This window comes from Triturus cristatus, chromosome 2_1, assembly GCF_964204655.1.
Source record: "Triturus cristatus chromosome 2_1, aTriCri1.1, whole genome shotgun sequence".
NCBI lineage: Eukaryota > Metazoa > Chordata > Amphibia > Caudata > Salamandridae > Triturus > Triturus cristatus.
The window spans coordinates 928,239,493-928,265,854 of NC_140581.1; the positions used below are offsets into that span (position 1 = coordinate 928,239,493).

The 26,362-nt window shown below is 43.8% G+C and overlaps 1 protein-coding gene across 2 annotated transcripts in view; it reads left to right on the forward strand.

Annotated features, from left to right (window-relative positions):
- The window catches only part of LOC146866107 (guanine nucleotide-binding protein subunit alpha-14), a 452,892-nt gene that overhangs the window by 370,661 nt on the left and 55,869 nt on the right, over positions 1-26,362 (forward strand). For both annotated transcript variants that reach the window (XM_085633345.1, XM_085633354.1), the window contains exon 3: positions 17,608-17,762. In XM_085633345.1, the coding sequence (XP_085489471.1) occupies positions 17,608-17,762 (155 nt within the window). The remainder of the gene's footprint in view (positions 1-17,607; positions 17,763-26,362) is intronic.

The following is a 26,362-nucleotide window of genomic DNA, read 5'->3' on the forward strand; positions in this document are numbered from 1 at the left end:
CGGCCTTTTACTGCCAACAAATTGTGTATTGGTTTTGTTAAAGGTATGATCAGGGTCTGAATGTTTAGCTGGTACCAAATAGGAGCAACCTATGCCCAGACAGTGTTAACAAGTGTAAACAAAGACAGAAAAATGAACTAATCCTATCAGAAAATGTGCCGGACGATGCCACATAATTTGCCATTTCTTGCCACTTAATTTAGTCAACCCTGCCACATAATTTGGCCGTACCCTGCCGCACAGTTCCAGGGGCCCTGAATATGATGGTTTGGCACACACCTAAATTAGGAGCTGAGCCGAGTGTGTTCCACTAGTGACTTGTCAGCTCATTAAGCAATGGGGGAAGCTCTCGACAGGTCCCTGGTGGGGGATTCTTCTAGAATACTTCACATGTTCCGTCTCATGTACTTGCAGTATGATGTGTTGCCACCATTTGCACGCGCCTGCATTTTGCCGCATGAGTGGAAAATGTTTTTGTAACAGACCTCTCCACTGGTTGAACTGCATAGACTGATAGCCTGCACTGATTTCTGCAGGCCAGTGTTACCACGGTACATTACAAAGCATGTCTCTGTCCATGACACAGGGATCGCGCCCTTAAACATCATAGGGTGTAAATTGTGTGGCCGGATTTTTAACAGGATAATGTGCTGCATGGTTAAACACTTATAAGGTCCTGAAGGCGAGACCTATTGGCTATGCCAATGCTTGTTATTTGTGGTGGTAATACCACACCATGCACATAGTAATATAGGGTGTGTTATAAGCTGCCCCATTGCTACCCTCTAGATGAGATAGAAAACAGTAATACCGTTTGTTTTCCCTTGTTACCAGCTGTTAAACTCTGAATATTGCTATTATCCCCCTTGCCCCAACAAATATTCCAGGTATAACCTGGCAAAATTTGAGTTGGGGAAAGTACTGTGAAATGTGTCCAATAGCTGTAATCTCTAAGCCATCCTAAACATTCAAGCCATAAGTCGTAGGGGTGGTTATTCAAGTGATGTCCAGTAATAGTTAAATTATGGCCCAAAACTTAATTCATTGTAAGTGTATTATATTAAAAGCTGTTTTCCGGGATGCACCTTGTGTCTCTTTCTTTGTGTGTACTTGCTATCATTTTGGAGGAATCTTGGTATTGCGAATTTGCGTGGTTGGGGAATCCAAAATTAGGTAATCTGCATACGATATAGGAAGGAGAATTGGGTAGAGTTTCTGTGCCCTTTCTTCCTCTCATTCAACTCTTCTCCATCTGCCAGATGGGAAGGTGGTTCCTTTGCGAGGTAGTTCTTTTCCGGTCTATGCTCTTTTATTGGGCGGAAGGCCCAGGGAACATTGCGTCGATGGAGGGACTGTGCACAGTTAAGTTTTCTGAGGTGTTAAACTGATATGTTCCCATTTTTGTGTTCCATTTGTCTCTGACTAAAGTTTGAGACTTATTTGAGATTTTCTTCTCTGTAAAGTTAAATTGCTCTAGTGACTTTGTGGCAATTGTATAGAGAATGAAATATTGCTTAGAAAGGAATTCTGTAGAAGAGACTGACTTCTGGTATTAGTAATGGATAAAAGAGCTGCATCCATAATTCAAGTCCATGACCGAGCTGACCACTCTATTGACAGAGGCTTCCATGTCTAGGTCTATCTGATCGAGACTCAAAACATGTTCTGCCTTGGTTTTAAAAGAGGGAGCATCTTCTATATCTAATAGCTTGCCCACTGTTGTCAGTTATGACTGTGACCAAATTATAAAAGATACTGATTCTTGCTCCAAAGAGATGCAGAGGTGCATCACTGATATTGCACTGACGTTTAATGACAAGCTTTATATGAAACAGGCTGGAATGGAATGAGACGAGAGTTGAATAAATATGCCCAGAGGGCTCTTTAGCAAGCAGCTGTGCAAACCTGTTCTTCACAAAGGAGCTCTCTGTTGCGCACTTAAGATCGGGTTGAATATTGTAATTTCTCATCCGCTGTACATTGGCGAATATTTCTCTATGAAGGGACTGCGAAAGGTGATCTTGGCAAGGAGCAAGTGGAAGAAACCCTGCAACGTCTCGTTAATAAAATGTTTTCAGCAAGTGGGGACCTGTACACAGCAGTGTCCTGAATAGATGTGTTCACATGGCATTTCGAGCAGTTTGTGGTGCAGCCCTACTGTGGGAATTATGAGAGGTCGGGTAACCCAAACCACTGTCAAGGAATTTCTTTTCACTTTTGTTAAATGAGTAGTGGCAAAGCCAGTAGGTCTTGTGTTGACTGCCAGCAGTTGCTCTTTGCTGATGCTTGTTTTTCCATAGTTTTTGTAAAACATTATTGTTTGGAACTCCCAAGCTCTCATCTAAATATTAAAAGAAAATGCCTAAAAGCCAAAATATTTTTGGGCCTCAGAAAGCATACATTGCCATTGTAGTCCCTGCCATGGAAGGGAGCTGCTTTGTGCTAGGCAGATAACGGGGCCTATCCTAGTGGTGACTTGTATGTATTAAAAAGGTTTAGGCATGGGAAAAGTTTTATTTTCATCATTCAAATGTTGTAGGATGCACACCTAGTTACTCATGTCAATCAACTTTTATTGCTGCTCAGAGGCGTAGAATTTTCGCGTGCTACCCTGGAATGTCCTCCGTCCCTGCATGTGACTTGAACTGAGCCATATGTTGGAACCTAGTCAGGATCCAACCCAGGATGCACAGCATTGCCGTGTATTCACCAACAGATGAGTTCCAATACTTTTCTCTTTGCTTTTACCATGTTTTATTGCCTTCAATTAATACGTAGTTCATTTTTTCCAAACAAGTAGATTATTCCAAATTTTAACCACAAGTTCAACATATGCCTATGATGGCTTTTCTTCAAACCACAGGGGGATTCACTTTCCTTCATGGCGCAATGAAAACTTACATGACCCAATGCATTTCGGGCAGCTCGTGCCCTTGTTCAGGTGTAACTACAATAAAATGAAAGTAAACACATTTCAGTTCCCAATTCATAATGCTCTTGCTTTGCTCTCCAAATTTCCTTCTTGTAGCCCTGTTTTAATTCTCTAATTTTAAGGGATATCTCAAAAAACGATACATTGCTTTTATTTCTGTACAGCAATCTAATTGCTTTATTGAGTCTTCTTTTTTGTTGTAATAGGTGGAACGAATACCACCCTGGTTTCTTAGGGTTCAATAATATACCGCTAGATGGCTTATCCCTAGCAAATTTAGCCAGGAGTTTGTTGCATAAATGTGACCACAATTCAACCATGGGTTTCCCTTCACCATAAGCAGACTGCACATCTTGTATTAAACCGGTAAGAACTCCCAAAATACTTTCCTCATTTTTTTCATTCCATATTAATCTTTTAAGGTTAAAAGCTATGGGAGCTGTTTTCAGAATTTTAGTTTCAGGCAGGCAATCAAAAACTAAATCAAATTTAGCCACTTGAGGGTTGTGGTCACTCTCAATCCTCGGGACTATCTGATAGCTACTTACTAAGTTATATAATTTTTTTGACATTATTGTATAGTCTATTAAAGATAGGCCACCAGCTTTATTAAACGTTGGGATATTATCTGAGTCATGCATAATTTTTAAGCCCGAAATGCATTGGGTCACATACATTTTCATCGCGCCATGAAGGAAAGTGAATCCCCCTGTGGTTGGAAGAAAAGCGATAATAGGCATATGTTGAACTCGTGGTTAAAATTTTGAATAATCTATTTGTTTGGAGAAAATGAACTACGTATTAATTGAAGGCAATAAAACATGGTAAAGAGAAAAGTATTGGAACTCATCTGTTGGTGAATACACGGCAATGCTGTGCATCCTGGGTGGGGTCCTGACAAGGTTCCCAGATATGGTTCAGTTCAAGTCACTTGCACGGACTGAGCACGTTCCAGGGTATCACGCGAATATTCTACTCCTTTGAGCAGCATTAAAAGTTGATTGGCATGAGTAACTAGGTGTGCATCCTGCAACATTTGAATGATTGAAGTTATACCCCATTCCGTCCAACGGTCAGTTGGCCCCCATGGATAAAGTTTTGTTGAAACATTTGCAAAGCAAAACGTTGAGGAGAAAATAACACCGGAGGTTCACTTTCCTGATACATTGGGACGCATTGAGCACACGAGTTGGCTCTCCATGAACTTTTGAGACATTCAGTATTTTCAGAAAATCTGTACGCTTACTATGTGGCAAAGTCGTAAAAAACAACATGAATGTAATCTATGCAGCATTAATTCGAAATGGCACTGTTTAATTATGTGTTAATCATGCCTCATTAGGACAAATGATGCAGAAATATGGGTGTACATTTTCACTTACATTTTCACTTGCTGATGAATTTTAAGTTAAAGCACTTAGAGGAATCGTATTTCGTCTAGTTTCATGGTTTCGTCACGTGGTTTAATTTAAGTACAACTGGGATGTTCACGTTCGTTTGATGGAACAGTTGCACTTTGGTGTTTGGGCAAGATGGAGCGTGGCGTGATGGAAGGTATACTGCACATTTAAAGTTGTGAGCTGGAAATTAGCTTTAGAAATGACACGGCACAGAGGTGTTTTAGGATGTTTTTGTTTTTTACTCGGGGTTGTGTTTTCAACAGGGGGGACTGTTCGTTCACACAGAGTATGCTTTTCCGCAATAAGAAAAGGTCAAAGTTCTTAGATTACTAGCACGATGTTAATGTATGTACATTTCCGGGTTGTTTTTATTTTTGTCCCTCTATTATGGATGCATTAAAATAGGAGTCTAATTACATTGGCAGAGGTGCGCATTACCTAACTGTTCATGTGAGCTGGGGAAGGTACATTGGGAACTGAAGTGTTTCCTTTCATTTTATTGTAGTTACACCTGAAGAAGGGCTCGAGCTGCCCAAAATGCATTGGGTCACATAAGTTTTCATTGCGCCATGAAGGACAGTGAATCCCCCTGTGGTTTGAAGAAAAGCCATCATAGGCATATGTTGAACTTGTGGTTAAAATTTGGAATAATCTATTTGTTTGGAGAAAATGGACTATGTATTAATTGAAGGCAATAAAACATGGTAAAAAGAGAGAAAAGTATTGGAACTCATGTGTTTGTGAAAAGGTTTATTTTGCCAGTTCAAAATGGAAGTTTAAAACTGCGCGCACAGGCTGCAGTGGCAGGCCTGAGACCTGTTTAATGGGCCATTTAAGTGGGTAGTACAAAGAATGCTGCAGGCATTTAATTTAACAGGCCCAGGCTACAGGTAGGACCACTTTACTAGGGACTTACAAGTAAATTAAATTTGCAAATTGGGTGTAAGCCAGTTTCACCATGTTTAAAAGAGAGCTCGCAAGCACTTAAGCACTAGTTAGTGGTGGTAAAGTGTGCAGAGTCCAAAGGCCAACAAAACCATGGAGGATGGAAGCCAAAAAAGCTGGGAAAACCACGCCAAGGATGACCGGTCTAACAGGTGGAACCAGCAGTTTTGTTTCACTGATTTGCAGAAGCTGAAAAGAAAAACATCACGGAGTATTAATTCTTAAGTGGCCTATCTTTATACACTTCCTATGTGGAGGGGATACACATAACAAATAAGCGTCAATCAGATGGACTCAGCAAGTAAGGGTCTTCTCACAGAAGAGCTAGCGAGAAGTCATCTACCATTACCTCACTCTGCTAAAGCAAGATACCCTGGGTGGTGCACGGTGATTCATTTGCACAGATTAAGAAATCTCTCAAGACTTGGCTATTTGGACTCCTTGAATGGCTTTACTGGCCCCTAGAATCTCTAGAGCTGGGAAACTCCATTGGGGTAGCTATGTGCTGATTTGATTTGAGTAAGCACTCCTCTCTGTAAGGGTTTCCAGTGTTGAAAACAATTGCGCTTCCGCGCTTCCGAGTTCATAGTGCCTTGTGCCTATTTTCAACCGAGCAATTTTTGACTTCTCTCAAATTTCTTGTACATTATTGGGAAATTCAGTAGGCATGGTAGACCATTCATGAGGTTGAGTGCAATATCTTTCCAGAACAGGGTATTGATGAATATTTCAAGACCTGAAGTAGGTTCAAGATTACCTTTATGGTGTTGCTGGATCTGGGAAGCTTAGAAAAACGGTTGTGATTTCCCCCCCCTCAAAGGGGGTAAATTGAAAGGGTCTTGCACCCTCCGCTTTTATAAAGGGACTTGAGAGCAACCACTTTTTAATTGTCTGAGTTCTTAATTTCTCTTCTGCTCCTGGTTTAACTGACAACATGGAAACATTTTGTATCGGATGAGATTGTTTGCTGAAGGTGTACGATTGCACGTTACTGACAGTGTGTGTGATATTCGTTACCGGAGAGTACCGTCCAACTTTGGAAATCACTTGAGCAGTGTGAAGTTGCTACTGAGAATTTTCTTTGGGAACAAAGTTGAAGTGTTTTCTATGGGTTATAGTAGGAACAAAAACTAGGAAATAATGCCAGCGTTTGTATTGGTTTGCATGTCCCCTCCCTTTGCACAACCAGGAGATTCCTGATATTGGGAGGAAGGGGGTTGGGAGGGTTGGGCGGCACCAACTATGTACATGGTTTTTATTCTTGTTGATATGATTGGGGATAATAACTTTGTTGTAAAAAAGCTTCTGTTGGAAGCTCCTGGTATGAATAATGGGCCCAGATCGGTTATTCATGGTAGTGACGTCAACAATGGTTATCCATTATTGTGATGTCAATCATTAAAAGCACTTTGTGTCACCGTCTCGCCCGGGTCTCCAGCGACCAGAGTGCAGTGGCAGAATTGTGGTTGGCGGTCTCATCTACTTTCTTCCACCTCTCCAGGTCTTCAGAGATCTGAGGGAGACAAGGGGGTTTTGACAGTGGTGTGCCTGCACCAATTGCCTTACTGGCCTTTGCAGACCTACATTGAGGGGGAAATGATGCTGCGCTCTTTCAGAGCCGCTATCAGTGCAGTGCCAGCTCTTTATACTTAGTGTGAGAGTGAGGAGTGCTGCTTTCCTTTGCGTAGAAGGTTGGCGGCAGGAAGCCAGGTATTTTCTTTCATTTAGGGCTGAGGATCTGGGTGGGCTTTGCAGAATGTAGTGGCGATGGGTGGCAGGAAGGCAGATACTTAAATACCTTTTTTATTCATTGTTTACATGTTGCTTGGCTCCCCGATTGCTCCTCTACCCCTTCGTATATTGGTAACGGGGCAGATGAGTTTCAGGGGGAGGGAAGGCATATGCAACAAAAAATTGCAGATGGGTAAAAAGTGAATTACAAGGATGTTCTTCACCTCGGGGTTCTGAGCGCCATCGTAGACCTATCACAGCTTATCCTGTCTATTTGATGTCACTCGGAACTACTCAGTGGAGAACATCCCCATAAAACAGTTAGCCATCTATAATTCTAACTGTTGTGTGGCTCTCACTGAGGGCCAGTAGCTTGTATAGCAGATTCTAGATCTAGGTATTAACTGCTATGACGTGGAATCCCAGACCATGCTGACAGGCTGCTAAAATGGGCATGGCTGTCAGTGTTGCAGCCAGTGGAGAGGCACTGGGGCCAATTTGACCATCAAAAGCTGCTAATAATCAACAGTCCGCTGCGCAGCTCATATTTCTTTCCTTTCTTGCTAGTTCCTGCCTTGGGCCTGTCTCAAGCTTTGCTCTTGCAGGAGTGAGGGGAGGAGCATAGGTTAAGGGCATTGAAAGTAAGAGCCGCAGGTGTGCTTGGAATGCACGCGTTACATCAGGGCCATGTTTCGAGAGCCTGGTCTGTGTTGCCGGGTGGCTCTGGGAGCTTAGTCTTGGCATGACCTGCCTGCTTGTGACGTCATTGAGAGAGAACAGACAGCCCTAGTCAGAGGCAGCAGTGGCGTGAGACAGGCGCCACAGGGCCGCAGTGCTGGGTTGGGGGGCGGGGGGGTGTGAGATGGTAAGTTACAGGGGGCCCCCTCAGCACAACACTCTGCCCGGAGGGCTCCTTAATGGGTCCGGAGGGGGTCCCGACAGGTACCTTGCAGGGGGCTCAACTTTCGCTACACCAGTGGACCTGCGACGTGAGTGAGAGAAGCGAGCGTCTCAGAGCGGGGTTTGTGCGTTTGGCCCAAACCCACTGCAGGCCTGTTGACGCACTACCCGAGATGATGCTGTGTGTAGCCACTGTCGTGCCCGGATCATCCTGGTATGTGGTTTCTATCCTCGCAACTAAGCTCGACTTCTGAGCCTCTGCGCGCTGAGTGAACCAAGCTGTTGAGATGGGTAACAAAACGCCATGATTCGCCCATGTGTTTTTGCATTCCAGGTACATAAAATGCTTCCTCTATAGAGATTGGGCAGTGCTGACAACTGTACCACACTCCGGGAAACTTTGCCACCCTGAACTACTTCTTTGGCTTCAATGCTTTCCGCAGGGGGAGTGATACATCCCAGATTTTCCATCCTTCATCCAGTGTGCATTTTAGCTCCATTTCTACCCATAGCCCCAGTGAACCACTCTCTGCAGGAGGTGCACAGTGGGCCTGTAACTCTGCCCTGCCATGCTTGTGGAAATATCTGCCTTTGGGTGGGATGCAAAGAATAGAACCTGGATGGGGCCGGTACATGTGTATTTTCAGCAACACACTTGTGCAAAGGGAGGCAAAGCAGATGTGTGTTAGAGAAGAGAACCGGACATCCTGATAGGAGGTCGATGAGAGAGAGATGTGTGATACTTTGACATCCGTCACCGGAGAGGACTGGTAGTATATGGTGCTGCTCATTGTCCTAGTTTCTTGCCTCCCACCTCTTTCTTGTGGGTGAATGACTTTCAGTCTCTTGTTGGTTTGCCATTAATTGATTCCTTTTGCTAAGGTTGTGTGTGTTTAAAGTGGTTAGGTCTTCTTGAGTTGTTAGTTTCTGTGATTTATGCAATTTGGGGACGCAGCAGATGACTGTAGGCATGCTTTTTCCCAGGTGTGGGCCAGGGGTTGGTGTTCGGGCAACCTCTTGCTGTTAATTGCTGTGATGTTATGGTCTAGGTCAGAGCTCCGTAAAAATTTTAGACCCGTGCCCCATTTTTTAGAATGACAAACTTTTGCTACCGGTCTAACTTCTATGGATACGAGAAAGCATCGCGTGGCAGCGCCCCGTCATGTACAGTTCATTTACAGCCTACAGGCTTTCTTTTCACACACTGCATCCCAGCAAGATTGTCCCAATATTCCCTTTTCTTTATCTGACTGCAAAGTGAGAAGAGTTTGTAAACACCAATCCCCATGTTAAAAAATAAATAAATTAAATAGCTGCAATTTGCCAGAAAACATAACCTGCCATTTGACCTCTGTCGTTGGAGCTCAGCAAATGTGACGCGATAAATACAGACTTAAAAGGCATCTGCGTTTATTGCTTAGACTTTCAGGACCCCCCAACAATCGCCTTGCAAGCGACCAGTGGGACTCGACCCACAGCTAGGGAAACACTGGTCTAGAGAGTTGGAGGATGAGTCGGAGCTTGGGTGTCTTCTTTTCGGTTGTCCTGGAGCATCCCCCTAACAGGTGCCCAGCAAACGCATGGGCACGATCATTTGTGAGAGTAGTTTTCCTACTGGCGTTATCATTAATGTACCAAGTGCAGTGGCATTAGTGCCCAGCTGTGTGTTAGATGCCCACTGCATACCAATTATGGTGTCTTGTATCGCAGCGCTGTGGATTGGCGGTGTATTTTCCTGACTTGTATAAGGGCCCCTAGGTGCCCCTGCTGTGCCACTGGCGCTTAGACAGCCTTTCAATGCAGCGCTGGCTCTCTGCTCCAAGGGAGAGCAGAGACCATAGCTTCAGGAGTTGTGGGTGTCAGACACATAGTGGTGGGAGTGTGTGGCAGCAGACAAGATTTTTTCGAAAATTTGGGGGAGTGTTGGTGGTGGTGGTAAATGCAATAGGTAAACTGGCTAGGTGGTAGGACACCACAGACTTTGTAAAATATGTGTAGACTGTAATGCTGAGGGTGGTGACAAATAGACATGTGTTTTTTTTTTTTTTTTAAGGGCGGGTGTGGTTGGGAGTGCTGGCCAGAGAGGGGTGGGCCGCAGGGCCCTAGGTGTAACATGGGGGCTTGGACAGGTGAGGGCCACGTGGCATATGGCTCCCTTCTGCCTGCTCTGTCCCTGCATCGCTGTTGGACATTGTAGGCAGATAACAGTGAATAACAGGGATGTTTCTCACCTTGGGCTTCCAAGTGACAGAATTGGCAATTCGGCTCTATGAGAAGGACTAAGATCTATTCAGTCGCAGAATGGAAATTGGGACCCAATTTTCATAAGTGGCCCTCCGCGGTTCATGGAATGGTGTAACGCTGAAGGTCCTAGAATTCAGTAACACCCCAAGTGACTCAGGGACTACGCCCCGTCCACTAGCACCTTTTACTTTAAGCCAGGGCCGCGTATGTCTCACAAAATCGCTAAGACCCAGCACAAAACTTCTCATATGCTGCACCATAAACTTTCGGAGGTGGGCGCCACCAGGTGCCACGCATTACAACTACGACCCCCCCCAGCACATGCTCCTGTGCACTCTGCTGAATGCAGAAAAATGGCAAAAGCAAAGCAGGTGTGCTGTAGATTCGGACCGGTCGCAATATTGGATCCTGGGCACCCAGCCGGTTGTCTGAAGGCCACACAAGCGGTGCATCTGCTCGACAGGCTTGGAATGGCTTGCATAGTAACACACCCTACAGCATGGTGCGCTTCTAGATGCGGCCCCAAAGTACGACCAACCTTGGGGCACCTGTCCGCATTCATTGAGGATCAGCAGCATCCATGGACAAGTACTTCTCTTGTTTTTACACGGTTCATATGAAATGTATTTTAATGAGCTACAGCTATAGTTTTACTTCACGGCACCAGAGGCAATGCCTAAAGCCTGTCCAGGTTCACCGTCTGTTATACTCGAATTCCAGGTATAATGCTATTGTTTGTAACAATTTTAATTAATTGAATCAAAGTATTCTTGTGACGACTTAAGGTTCAACCTTGGGGTGTGTGTGTATGTATAATATATATATATATATATATATATATATATATATATATATATATATATATATATATATATATATATATATATAATCTGTCTCACTCAGAACCCCCTCCAGTGAAAAACATCCTTTATTCAGTGTTACCCATGTATAACTCCATATATTATTTATATGAATATAAATAACGTACATTGTGAATCAGTTAGACTTATTAACCGAATTAAGACGTCCCTGGTATCCATTCGTATTTTAAAGGTATTTACATAGTGCTTCTTGTCCCTGTCGAGGCGCTTAAGCGTTGTTTATCGCTGTGGATACACATGCAAAACGACTCCTCTCCAGGACAGGAGTACCTGAGTTTCGAGGGTATGGGGTGGGTAGCCGCCTCTTATTTTGTGGCGTTATAATGGTAGTTCTTCCTACATGGGGACATTTTTTTTAGCTGTGGATAAATAAAATAGAAATGTTTAATGGGCAAATGCACATTTGGGTTACATTTCCACATGCAGAGTTGCACCCTTGGTTACAAATCCATATATGGAAATTGTATACATTCAAGTAATGGAAATGGTATGCACGAATAACCATAGAAATCTACGACTGCTGTAGACTTTGTTGACTCCTCCTGAAATGTTCTGAATATTTTTGTTTGAAAAAAATCGTTGTCTATTTGGTCTTAATATAGGAGTAATCCTCTATGGGCAAAATTCTAACCTTTCCCTGTTTTTCAATGAAAGTCCGAGATGCAGTGTTATATGTAACTCATTATAAGCCTATTGACGGCACCCAGCTTTTGCTGACATTGGACCAGCCCAACCAACAGTGCTGGTGCCTTACAGCCCTTCGAGACTGGCTGTGAATGTCCTCAGAGTGAATGGTGACGAGACTTGTTTTTGCTATGGGGCTGGCATGCATTATTGGTCAAATATGCTTGGGGTGGAGACTTTTCGTCAGCTCTGGTGCCCAAAGCGACGTAACTGAGCCTCTTTTGTGACAGATTTTTTTTCTTCTGACATCCATGGTCAAAAATGTGGTTTAGCTGCTTTCTGCAGGTGCCGAACATTTTGTATTTTGTCCCCTGTGAAACACGTTCCAGTAACTGGTATGCGCATTCTTGCACACCTTGAATATAGAAGGTAATGCTCATAGCCTGAGATACCAGAACATGTAATAAATGCAGAGATTGGGTGTGAGGCTGGCCAGTGGGTTGTGCAAATTAAATCTTTCTCGGCAGCCAGACTTTTTTTTTATATTGGCTACCAATAAAACAACCATTTTGCTTTAAGATATTATGGGATGTTCATCATACCATCTGTCACACTAGCGAGTCTTTCTTCCTGGTCCTACGTTTGTCAACGAGGCCATCTTTTTCTATTCTAGATCCAAATCTGTGGAATCTTTTTTCTTTGGAACTCTGTGTTTTAGACCATCTACATTTTTGTCAGGCTCTGAAAACCTTTTGTTAATCGAGAAGTGAGGCTAAAGGCAGAGTTCCTTTATAAGGTCATGGACCTCCGAGGTGACTTGCAATCTTTCCCATACAGCAGAGGGTATCTTATTCCATATAAATTATAATACATGGTCACACCATCACCATTCCCACTTAATTCCTTGGTATCTTGGTCTTTCATGTACATTTCAGACAAGACTAGAAGCAGAATTTGCACTGTGTAATTTAACACCCCAAAAGGCAGCCAGTATTTTTTGCAAAAAGATAATAAAATCAGTTTAAAATAAGTAATTAAACTGCTGCAACTCAGAATGTCTGCAAAGGCGCAGAGATTCGATCTGGGGAGGATTCATTGGTAGAGCTATTTGTGTTCATGTATGTGTACATATATATTAGTGTATACATCTGCCTGAATGTTTTTATTTCCGGACTAATTGGTTTGAATGTAGCACTTAAATAAGTGATGCTGTGACGAACAGTCGCACCATCTTCTCCCCTTTAATTCCTGTAGTGACAGGTGCTCCTCTTTTTACAGAGGAATGGAATTGCTCGTATTCAAATGGTAACATTAATTTCTCTAGGTTGGATTTTTACCTCAGTCCCATTTGTTGTTACTTTATTTCACCTTCTGTATTTTTTATTATTTCAATAAAATCCCATCTTCAAAAAAGTCAGGACCAAATAACTTGGGTTGTCTGGCGAACACGTACTGCATTGGATAATATGGGGGTGCTATTGCTATGTCCATGCTGCCACCTAGTGGTTTGAATTTAAAGTAATGGAAACCGCTCACCCTCCGAAACTATCCTGTATTAAGGAATTAATGGTTTACTGCTGGTTACAATTTCGTATCTGTGTTGCTTTGTTTAAGGGCGGCTTTTTGTCAAGGTGGGAACGCTTGTACATGTTTTTTTTTTAGCCACAAACGCCTTTGTATTCAGTTATACTCAGCCCATCCAGTCCGTGGTGGAGTGGCAAACAAATTGGTACAATGGCACATACATAAATAGCGTGTTTTAAGAAAGCGCAGTTTTAACAATCACAAGTGAAGTTCGAGGGCTACAGTGAAATTCCGGCGAGAGCAGCCGCTGCTGCTTTTTCTTAGTAATAAGGGAATACAGAATGGATGTGATCACAATCTCCATTAATGCTTCGCGGGTGAAATAGGCTGATATGTGTCAATTACTTACAAGTAATATGTATTACTCCGAATGCCATTTCTTGCCCCAGTACTTGCATCAATCCTCATTCATTCAGAAATGAGCAATGTTCCCTTTGGGATGTTCTAATGCTATTTATCAGCGATCACTCTCTACAGTGCCCATGAATGATAACGACGCCTGTGTTCCTAAATTCTTATTTATTAAATTATCTGCATCAAGGAATTAAATGCGTATGTGGAAATATATAAGCATGAATGTGGCAATTCGTTAACCTCACAAAGTGGAAATGGCTCAATGAACAGTGCTATCGGCAATTTAAAATTGGCACAATTGATTTTATTTTGATTTTTATTGATACAAGAACCCGGCTGCTCCCCTTAGGCAACGCATGTTCTACTTAAAACAAAGTCTCCTCCTCCCGACAGATGCCATAGGATCCACCCGTTAATGGGACCATACTCCCCATCCCATCCTGTCAGTGAGTCTGTACCTCCAAGCAGAGGCGCAACTAGAGCCAAAATTCGGGGGCGGGGGGGGGGGGGCTAAGAAACTTCGGGTGGGGGGCTGAATCTTTAAGCAATAGGCAGAGTGGAGCTGCAGGGGCTCTTAGAAGGGGTGAAACAACAGCAAGGCCTCATTAACATGCAAATGGTCTTTAAAAGACCTGTGAAGTGCTCGGGTGCGGCTGTGTGGGTGCCCGGGAAGCTGTCTCATCCCGGGCTGCCACACACGACGGGGGTGGGGGCTGAAGCCCTTTGAGTCCAATGGGTGTTGCGCGCCTGCCTCCAAGCATATGGAATCTAGGTTGTGACCAGGAACCAGAGGGTGGAGATGTAAATGCTGGGACAAGGAAGGCTACTTGGAGAGATGAAGATTACCAGTGAGTAAAATCGGCACATTACTTCCTCAAACCGACCTCGTCCACGCCCTTCCAAAACCAAGGCCAGGTGTCTGTTTAAAGAAGCGCATCACCTGAAACGGGCTCGGCCAGAAACAGCAGCAAGAACCCTAGTTCCACAGTCCAGCGACTCGGCATCTCCCACATTCAGACGACAAAGAGGGGTGAACAGAGAGCCTCCTCGATAGATGCCCCAAAGCCTCTGCCGCACCCTCCCCCCCACAAGCTTCTGCCCATGAGATTGACATTCCACGAGGGGACTGGCCTTGAATCGGACGGGGCTCAAGGTGGGGGAGGAAAATTCATGAACCCAGCGAACAAATCCATAATTAGAAAAGATGTTTTCTGCAGTCTACAGAATGAAACATGTATATCTGACCCCCTCTAGTGGCTCATTGCAGATGCAGACACCCCTCTCATGGAGAAGGATGGGAGGAGGAGGGGGGAGGACAGTGCTCTTTTGTTCTGCATGAAAGCTTAACACCGCTTTAGGACAAAAACAGGCACCAGCGACAAACCTCTTGATTAGGAAAAACGTGACGTAAAGTGCCGAATTACACAGGAGAATAATCCTTCTCGGGAGTGGAGAGAGTTATTCGGCTGTAGGGTACTTCCTACTGAAGCCACAGCATACAAGGTACCCTACAACCTTGCCTTTCTTTATCTGGCAAGATTGTTCACATTACCAATGACCATATAGTCATTTTTTTTTTTTTTGGGACCATTAAAAACACCACAGGTTCATTGGTAATGTGAACAAAAATCTTGTCCTATAAAGGTAAGGAGCCTTCAATGATGGCGAAGCCAATTCTCCAGGGCGTGCGGGCGGAGAGAATGGCTAACAAACCGGCCAGTGGTGCCCTAGGTATCCTATGACTGGATTTTTTTAGAAGCACACATCACACAAACTGTTACATTTTTGGTAAGGCGTACAATATTTACAAACCGTATTTAGATATTAATAAAATATAGCTGCTTCATTAAAGAAATATCCAAAACAGTCCTATGAAAGACACGCCACCGCTGACCATCTAGTAATGACTCTTGATGGGAGACAAATCAACTCAACTAATCAAAACACGTCCTTTCAATTAATCTTAATTTCGTTTGATAGTGCAATCCATTTGCTTCGTTCTGAAAATAGTTGTTGATGTTCCGTTTTCTTTTGTCGGCGACATGAAACCATCCTCGGGATAAAGTGTTCATTATCGACCGATGTTAGCAGAATGTACTGTCATAACGTATAAACAGAATCGGGAATAAAAAAAAATGGTAAAAAACTAGTATGGCTGAATGGGAAAGGCTCTATGAGGTAATATGAGATGTGTGAATGTATTATATATAACTGTATAACAGTACTATTAAGAGTGTTATAATTTGAACAATCTGATTGCAAACTGTCTTGAGAATGAAACCTGTATTGGCAAAAGGTGTACAATTAGTATTAATAAAAATTGTTTCAATAAAAAAAACTAGTATGCCTCAAGTGAATACATGCTGTGGACCAACCAGATTACTTGGTTCATGTGCTGATCTGTCCTCACCCAAGAATGAAACCAGGCAGAAGCAAACTGCAAGTGATAGGTGAGATCTGTCACCAACCCCAGAAAGAAAACAATATCAGACGGTGATACATTCTTAGCTATATGTATATAAATAAATGTATTGTATATTAATTCACTAAAAAAACAAAGTTTACAGGGACGTTGTAGTTAGGTTCAAATTTGACACACAAAACCATAGAAATTCAGCAGTTATAGTTGATTATCTCAACTATAACTCGTGCTATAAGGTAACTGTCTCACGCTCTCGCCATGTACAGTTTTTTCATGAATAATTTTACAGCAAATGCTGCAGTGATATTATCCGTGATGTCATGAGTGTTGTAATATGTGGGGTAATTAGCAGTGCACAGCAAGTGTGCAAGTTGTAGGTACCTAAGGGCACGGGTCCCTAAGACCCTACCTCCCGGTTTCATTCTTGGGCAATGGCATTTCAGCATGTGTCACTAGTGGTCTGGTTTAGTTGGCATGTGGCTTGGAGTGGTTAGTCCACAGCATGTATTCTCTTGAGGCGTACTAGTTTTTTTTACAGTTTTTGATTCCTGATTCTGTTTATATTTTCCTACAGTACATTTGACAAACACAGGCCCATTATGAACAATTTTTTCTGAGCTGGCCTTGTGTCCTTTATGTTGAATTTTGGATGTTATCCGGCTCTAGAAGTTAAGTAGCTGGTTTTAGTTTTTATTTTATTATATTTCTGCAAATGTCCCAGACTTCTTTCATAGATATCTTCTCCTTCTGTGAAACCATATTCCTGCAGTTTAACAATACCTAGCATATGCTAGTCTATTCATTTATCCCACCAACCACTTGCAAGAACTTGCATAGCCCAACTATTTGTCACGCTTAACTCCTATTCATTTAACGTACCACAAATAAACTGGAGTGTAAGCATGGAATAATTTCCTTGAGAGTATTACCAGTTACTACTGGATCAACTACTAACCTTGGGTTCCGGAGTAGGTTGGTACTTGCCTCATCAAGGGTAATAAGTGCTAATAAATAAATACACTTCTTTTGCGATTAATAATTAGGGGAATCTGTTATTCTTTCAGATGTGTTTTGAAAAAAGCGCACAGTAAACATCATTTTTGGATTGTTGAATTAACGTTAAAGCAGTAGTTATTACAGAAACTGACTCTTAATTAGGCAATTTCTCACAGCAGAATACAGCTCCTTCTAGTGAAAAACGTGGTCATCTTAGTTCTCCAGGTCGCTTTCCTCGGTCTCTACCTCTCAAACCTATTGTTGCGCTCTAATTTGTGTCTGTCTCTCCTTTGCTCAGTCTCTGCATGAGGCACTTTTTCTCTTCTCACACTCGCCGTTTTTGATTCACTGCCTATGTCCCTGCTGGAACTCACTTTATCTTGACCCTTTACTGTTTGTTGATCTGTCGCTCTTTGCTCTATTTCTCATGATCTCAATTTGTTTAGTCATATGTCCTTTCTTGGTCTCTCTGCCCCAATTTTAATACCTTGCTTCTCTTACCATACAAGTCCATGTTTACAGTTAATGGAATGGATTGATTTCACAAAAAACAAACAGCAAGTATTCAGTATGGATTTTCTTTTATTTCATTAGGAAAACGCGATGATGATCCGCGAAGTGGAGGTAGCTAAAGTGTGCTCATTGGAAAGGAAGCAAGTCGAAGCCATCAAGAAGCTCTGGGAAGATCCAGGGATCCAGGAATGTTATGACAGACGGAGAGAATACCAGCTCTCGGATTCAACAAAATAGTAAGCATTGATGAGTAATAGTCATCTGTACACCCCTCCCTACCTTACCACTTGTTACTTTACCGCTACAGCCCCATGCCAGAGGTGGACCGATACAAATACTAGCATTACGGCCATGCGTTTATGGTGGTGTTTGCACTTGCAACTACTTGAGCTCCACCAGTTTCAGTGAGTAGTGAGTTTTTTTTATCCATAACATTTTTTGAATGCTTCCCAACAGTAAACTTCTTTTTAGTTCATATGCAAGGGCTGTAAACGATAGAAACATTGCAAGGACATCAAAAAGGTGCTTTATTCACGCACACACACACACTCCCAATCTTCGCCACAAACAAAAAACATCTCTTCGAGGATCCATTTCGAGTTAGATCCGCCTTCCATATCTCACTAGATCTTGTGACTTTTGCCTTTTGAGTAGAATTAGTACTTGGAGACTATCAGGCCGCGGATCATACTGATTAACTTGTCAACTACCTTTATAGCAGTCAATGATGAAACATGAGTTTTACGAAGGTTCTATAAAATTTGGATCAATTGCACAAAATAAATATCATTTATACTTCTCTGTATTCTTTGAATTATGTGGAATAAATATTGAATCTACATTGTGTGTAATATTTACTGAAACACTTGAAATAGTTATGGTTAAGGACTCGAAGATAAACTAAAATGTAAATGAAATGTAATTTCCTTAAAAATAAAAGAGTTCAGGTGAAGGAATGTTATAGGTTAAACCTAAAAGCACTTTTAGTCATAAATATGGCATCTGTGAGACGAAACAGGGTGACATCACAAGTCACCTGAACATTTGCATCACTTTGGCTCCACAATTGTTTGCTTATGTATGTGTTTTATTTACAGATTCTGTCGTAATGTATTATTCATTGGTGTCGAGTAGCATTTCACCTTCTGAAAAGTAGTGCGCCCAGCTCCTATATTGACATAACACACTGTGCATGGACTTCAGCTCTGTGCGCAAGGGTTGGACACCGGATCTGTGCCAATTCCCCATCTGGATCCCACATTCAGCTCATGGACGTCAGCCGTGTGCATTGAGTATTGAGTTTACAGCTTGGCCTAAATCCTGGACCTGAGCCAAGCCTGTAAATCATCTAAATCTACTGCAAATTACTTTCAGCCCTTCTCAGAAATAAGCAGAAGACCGAGTGAAGCCCTGTGTCTGGCCCTGCACCTACCCCCTGCAGGGACGTAGACTCCTAAGTGGTATTACCAGTTTCCGTTTACACTGGCATCCCTTTACCCCGCATCACTTTCCCAGTCGTTCAGCAGCAGGTTGAAGGACATTCTTGGCATTCCTAGTCCAGTCAGTAGAGCAATCATGACTTCTAGTTTCATAACTGTTTGACCTTCTTGGTAATGCCTGCTCAAATTTAAATTGCTGTGCCTGGAGATGCTATGCTTGTACACTGTCTTGGTCTTCCCATGGTGGTATCATTAGTTAAATCACTTGAGATATCATCTGTGACATGTTTGAGGTCATGAGCAGTGTTTTTTTTTTTATTAACAATTCTTTGCATCTTCTAGATATTTTAGCATAACTTTCCTTTAAGAATTTTTTTCAATTCTATTTCGGGATTGTGAATTATATACATGATCTCCTTGACAAAGGAAATGCATACCGTGAATGGTCTTTGGCCATGTGCAGTTAGCTCTGTGCCCACACCTAGCCTATGACCGGATTCAGCTTCCAGCCTCCATCCCACACAAACCATTGACGCACACCTTCAGCAGTGTGCAGCAGCCTCTGGGCAGAGCTCCTGTCCCACTCAATGAGCAGTGCGTGGCCTTTTGCCATGTGGCGAAACTTCAGGATACAGGATCTAGCTATAGACCAGAAACTTACCAGCCCTATCCCTCCCGGACTATCCAAGTATAGCCTTCAGCCATGTACAGCGGATCTGATGCTGGGCCTGGGTCCGATGCTCTGTACTTTTCCTGCCCACAAAAAATAGTGCCATTCCCAAGTGTCCAAAGTGCGGTCTGTGCTGACACTTTGACTGTGTACATGTGGAGTGGGCATTTAATTTTTTAGTTTGCTTTTCTGATGGATTTATGAATCAGCAGGCCAAAAATAATTTCCACAAATCAATCCCAAAATCCACAAACAGCACGCCAAAAACAGGGAATTTTTTGAGGCGGGAGTAGGCTCTGTCCCTTTGGGACCACCCTCCTTTCTCCTCCGGTTAGGAGGTGCTCCTTCTTATGGTTCCCATGGATGCAGGCTTAATTACCTGGCATCCGGTAATGGCTGTTACAACACATACCATCAGATATGCAGGTCCTCCGAAGACCGCTGGATACCACTTTTGGAATGGGGACAAAGTCTTTGTCTAATTTGATTTGTTTACTTTTTGAATTTAGAATATGTGACTCTATAGCCAGTCCCAATTTGCACACTAACAGGGAAGATATCTCTAATTCAGCTGTTCAACGTCTCCTGAACACTTTTTTGCAACTAAAATATTGCAAAAACTAGTCAAAGGATGTACAGCAAGCCACAAGAAAGACCTATGCTTGCTGACTACTGTTATGATTTCATGCTACGTTTGGTCCAATTTCATGAAGCAGTTTAAGCAGTGGTGGAGACCAACATTTGTTGGGGCACCAGAAATGCAGTTTTGTTTTTTTCCCCTCCACTCATCCCTTTCAAGTTATCCCCTGTCCCTGAAGAACCAGTGCAAGTAAACTTGTAATCCAGGAATGCGCCATTGCCTGGGTTTGGGGAGAGGGTCGGACAAGGTGAAATTAATACATTTGTAAATGCTTGTTTTCTAGGATGGGTGGTGAGGATTTTTCATTGCCCCTGCTTGCTGTTTAGAACCAGTGATGGTCCCACTAGGATCAGTTTTTATCCATGAATTAGCCTTAATACAATTTAACAATTTTGGGTACTTTCATTTACTAATAGCAAGAACCGCAAACAATCACTTTTCAAGAGATTCAAGTCTATAGCACACTTCTGTACTTTAGCATCAGACTTGCATCGGTGTGAGCTGCCCTCCGCATCAGAGTTACCAGGAACAGCCATGAGAGGAGACTGTGCAGTGCTGGCTGAGAATAAATATAGATTTATTTTTCAGCTTTTAAATCGAACACTCAATAGTGGCTTATCTGTGACCTCTCCTTAATTCCTACGTCTGCTTTTTCAACCACACTGGTCAAGCGTGGAAAACTTGCTGACAATCGTCACTTACATAGATAGGCTTTCATTTTACAAGTTTTCTTTAAAGTGAACCCTTCCTGGTATGGTGGGTGATACAAAGTGTGTCGCCCTCTTCCTTTATAGCTATGCATTTTGGGGCCCAGTATTTTAGGTGGTGTTCCAGAAGCTGGAGGCCTTTCTGTTGGGCTGATTACTTTGCTAGTTGTGGCAGAACTCTTGATAATTCATGTTTTTTTTTTCAGAGCTGGAGTGGATACCAGTATCCTCCAAGCAAAAATATAGGAACCACCCTCACACTCTGGGAGATAGCAACTAGAAAGGGGCCATGGGGCAAGGTGGGTCATGGCATCTCATCCTTCTCTGGAAGAAGCAAGCCCCTGTACCTGAAGCCAAGTGGTAAAATGACCAAAAGTGACAGAAAAACATGACCGGGCCAGACTGGTTTTCCTGTCCCATCCTTGTTAAAAGCGATCTCAGCTTTGCGTTTGTCCAAAGCGACTCAGTCTGCTGAGTGTGCATTCATTGGCGCCAAATTTAATAGGCTGAAATGGTTTCTGCACGCTAAATTAGTCAGTTGTGGACATTCTGCCAGCTTGAGATGCCCTATTAGCAGTGGCGTAGCTAGACCTTGTGCCGTCCGTGGCGGTCCTTGCGTCTGCCGCCCAGGATGGTTGTGTGGGGGGGGGTCGGTTTGGGTGCTGGTGATGACTGCTACAGCTGCAGGTAAGGGGGGGGGGAGTGGCCTCTGCCCCAAAACTGTTGCTGCTTGGAGCAGACTGCCCTTTCCCTTGCTACCCCACTGCCTATTTGCCTGATCCTTCACTCTGCAGTTAGGTTTCAGGATTTAAAGCTCGCCACTAATTTACTCTCACAATTTAGAGGGTATCTGCTTTTGGGCCTCAGTTCCCATCTCTTCTTGGAACAAATTGTAGATGCTGTTGTGGTATTTATAATTCAGCCTGCTACTAGCAGTCCCTCAGCTTGCTTTCATTTAATGTAGAACTCTTAGGAGTTTCGGAGTGTTCACATTGTAAGCTCTGTTTGTCAGAACTCCAGTGGTAAGTTGTTGGAGTGCCCTGTGGATAGGATGTTTCTGTTCATGAGAAGAACTTCAATAAAGAAGAGATACTGTACGCTGCTGGGACTATTGTATTTCTTCACTTGCGACGATCTGGTGAATCAGTGGACCTGACAAAGAACTTTTCTTCTTCAAGGCCTGAAACCTCTGCAAGAAGCGAAACGTCCTAACACAGCTGTGGGTCTGGCCAACCGTAAGGTACTGTTTGCTCTACTCTGCGTTTCCCTGTGGGCAACCCTAAAGTGTTTGCCCGCGCAAAAGAAGACTTAATATTAATTAAAGCAAAACCTAAGGGGATGATGGACGGAGTGTTGAACATTGCAAGCACTCACCCCCAGTCAACTGATCTGGGTTTAATCCATCATCATTCTTTAGCTCACTCCGCCACCCCAGTTCAGACATGGCCATATGCAAATCAGTCTGACCCTGTGCCTCATGGGAACAATCCAGGCCAAACTGCCAGTGTAGGGTGTCGGAGCACTTTACATCACACACATTACTCAGAGACAATCTGTGTGTAAATCACTGTATAGAAAATGTTACATAAGACTAAGGACTACAAGGTGTAGGAGTCACATGACAACCATACTACTAGGCCGTATAGTTTAATAGTGATTGGTCTGGAGAACCATAAACTCAGAATTTAAATCTTAATACCATGGTTGGGGGTTCTCTTTAATCATCGGAATTGATTTCTGTCCAAAAGAACACTTTGCAACATTAGGATAATCTAAGACCGGGGTGGGGGTGGGGGGGGGGAGGGGGGGAGGGAGGGACATAACGCTCTAATTTATACCTTGCAGTTTGTATGCAGCTCTTAGATGAAAGTTAATAGCTCACTGTTGTATGTTAGGATTTTAACTTATAAACTGCAAGTAACAAAAGGATCTCTCTGACAAAAGCAGTAGCCCACTGACCTATTTATATTATGTGCACTTTGTGATCTGTGCAAGCCTTCCAAAATGACACCACAGGTCTGCTACAGCAGCCTGGGTAAGGTGGTGCATGCACCCCTTACTGAGACATAGGTTCACTATATCTCTCCATATCACTGCACATATAAACCTATCAGTCACCCCTATGGCAGGCCTTACCAATCCTGAAGGCAGGGTGCTGGGTTTTATTTGAGAGGGTGCCCATGCATGAGCAGAGCCCCTCTGCAGCCTTTGGAACCTTTATTCCGGGGTTGTTTGTGATGCAACCAAACCATACACTCTTGTGCATTATAACCAAACTGTAAATGCTAACTTTGGGATGGCTGCATGGAAACCTGTTGTGTTTGGTGTCAACCACTTTGTAATCATCCCCCACACCAGTAACTGGTGTGGGAGTTTGATCCCTCCCACCCATTTAGAGGGAGAGACATGACAGCACTGGTATACCTGGTACCAGCTAACAGAGCACTGGCGTCAGAAAATGGATGCTGCCAGCCACAGACACGAGTCTGCCCTCCTGCTGCTGGACGCAACTCTGGCATGGGAGGCCTGGACAATAGGTTTCCTGTCACAGGGAGGTGTCACCACCTCCCAGACAGGCTTTAGTGTATTGGGGCTGGGTGGGTGCCCTCAGAGTGCTTTGAAGCTCAGCACTGGGAGCACATTTGGTGTCCCTGTGCACAGTCCAGCTCAAACCGGTTGCAGGGGCTACCAGCCCCTGCTCTGGTGCAAAACTGGACAAAAGAAATGGGCGTAGCCACCCCTCTTTCCTGACTCTCCCATAGGTGGGTTCCTAGAGTTTGTCCCACTCCTTCCTTTGGTATAAGAAAGGAACCCCTGGCTACAGGACTGTAGATTACACCTGGACAAAACTCTGATACTGAATCCTGGAACTTCGACGATCTACATTGAACTAGATGAGTGAAGAATCTCCATTGGAGTAAAAGTTACTCCCCTGCAAGGCAGTCACCAAAGATGCATCTGACCGGTTTGCATCTCCGAAGCTCCCGCCGGACTCTGAATAATTTTGCAATGCAGGAGGTGGGTTTCTGTGGTCTTAGAGGTTGATCAGTGCCCACAGCAAGTCTATGGCCTGTATTCCTCGTGGCGACCGTGCAACCCGAACCCCTGGACACCCTGTCACTTTGCAGAAGCATCAGCTTTCCAACGACTCTTGCAGCTGAGCTTTGGGTTACTTGTAGCTCTGACCCCGAGCAGCATTTGCACAGAAGATTGCCTGCCTATACTCCACGAGTGTTCCGTGAGCTGGCCCTTTGTGTTTTCTCTCGAAGTCCCTTCGCGATCCCTAGTCCGTCGACTGGTGGGTCCCTGTGAAGGCAACTTTACTTCTAAATAGGCGTACCTGGTTGCTCCAGATGTGGCCTGACTCTCCATTGCATGGGGAATCCCTAGGACCTTGCTGGTCCGCACCGAAGCATCTTTTCTCTTCCTGCATGGGTTGCTGTTGCCAAGGCTTGTTGTGTTCAATCCGAGCACCGACACCGCAGCACTCGACATCCTTTGTGGGACAGAACAAATGCTGCTCCTGGTTGTCATTGACACCTCCTGGTCCTCATGGCTGCAGAGTCAAGCTTCACCTCTTCGCACCTGAATCACCCGACATCGGTGGGCATTCATCTATCATGCCCCTGGTCACTGGCAAGTGACCCAGACTCTGTCCCCTCTGCTTTCCGGTTCTTCTGATCTAAGATCCAGGCCTGGATCACACTGGGCACTTTTCTCTTTCCCGGCAGCAGCACTTTGCAGCAGATCGCCATTGAAATCAACGACGATTCCCGACACCATTTGACACCTGTGCACTCGGCTTCCCTGGGTGAGGTAACTCGAGTACTCTGGTGTGCCCGTGGGTGCTGGCCCTAGAACCCCCAAGTCTGAAGGGGTTTGCTCAAAACCCTCTACTAAGTGTCCTTAACTTCTAAACTTCCAACCACGACTTTCCCATAGAATAGAACGGGGCTCGCGCCTGTGTTCTCACACTGCACGTGTCCCTCGTGGGTCTCCTGTGTCACTACCTTGGGTGGTTCCTTGGGGTCCCAGCAATTCTACGTGTTCTAGGCACTGTCTAGTCAAGTCGTGGTTCTTATACCACTTTCTTAATATATGGTTTGTTCTGCCCCTAGGGCCCAATGTATATTGTGCTATTTACTGTCATTTTAGAACTGTATTATTGTGTATCTTGGACTCTAATCTCATAAAGCGATTAGTAGTGAGTGTTTAGAAATAAATACATATATTTTATATATACCTTGTGTGGATCTCCTTTCATTTAGTAATTCAAGAGGTTATAATCTGGTAAACCAAGCTGCTTTACACTCCAAGACTTAGCCTGAAGGCTGCTCTCCATAGCTACCACTAGGATAGCTTTCAATAAAGGTAGTCTTTAAACCTATCATCAATAAGGGTTGTTTGTACTGGTACATGGTGCCCACTATAACTAGTGGACAGCATAAACTAGGCCAACTTCTCACAATCTGCATGGTACATGTTCTTTGCAGCAGGCACATTAACCCTCTGAGCTACCTTTCCATGAATCAAAACTTCCACTAGACAAAATGATCTCTCTCTAGGAAGAACATTAAACACCAGAGTCATAATGATATTTTTATTGTTGCCAACAATTGCTGGAGGCCTGGAAGGAGGCAGCAAGCGCTTTTAAAACCTTAATATACTTGCAAACATAATGCCTCCATCGAAAGTCAGCACCCGGTGTGGTCACACCGGTTGCACTGCCCTAGAGCTGGCCCTTCTAAAGGGTCCTGTGACCACAGTGACCGAGTCACTGTTGTTCAAGGCTGTGCTGCTTCATAGGCCTGCCTGTAAGACTGAAGGTGAACTTCAGTATGGATTGTGGTGGACAAGCCTTGAAGGTTAAACTACACTTGTCATGCTAGAATCCACCTGCTGGTGCTACGACACCAGGGCTTCTAAGGTCTTGCGCAGCCTTCTAAGATCTAGCATAGAAATGTGCTCCCTCAGGGGACTGGTCTGGTGGACTGGTTATTAATGCTGAACCTGGTTCTCTAGTTCCAATTTCCATAGCTCTGGCCATAGTGCCACATCCTCTCCCCCACTGAACACCATACTGCCCCACTGAGAAACTCACACTGCCTTCAACTACAACCCAATTGTTGCTGGCACATGGATGCGGCTCAATTTAAATTACGCACTAGACAAGAGCAATATGCGGCCTACAATAAAAAGTAACATCCTGGAGTAAGCAAACAACTCATAGGGAATGCAAAATTTAGCAACCCATGTGAAATGTAAGCAGGAACATGGTTACCTTAACGCGTTTACACTCCCTAGTCAGAAATCAGTGAGTGCTTTTGCCTGAAAAGTTAAGGACATGACTACAGGGCCCTGAATGGACCCATTTCAATGT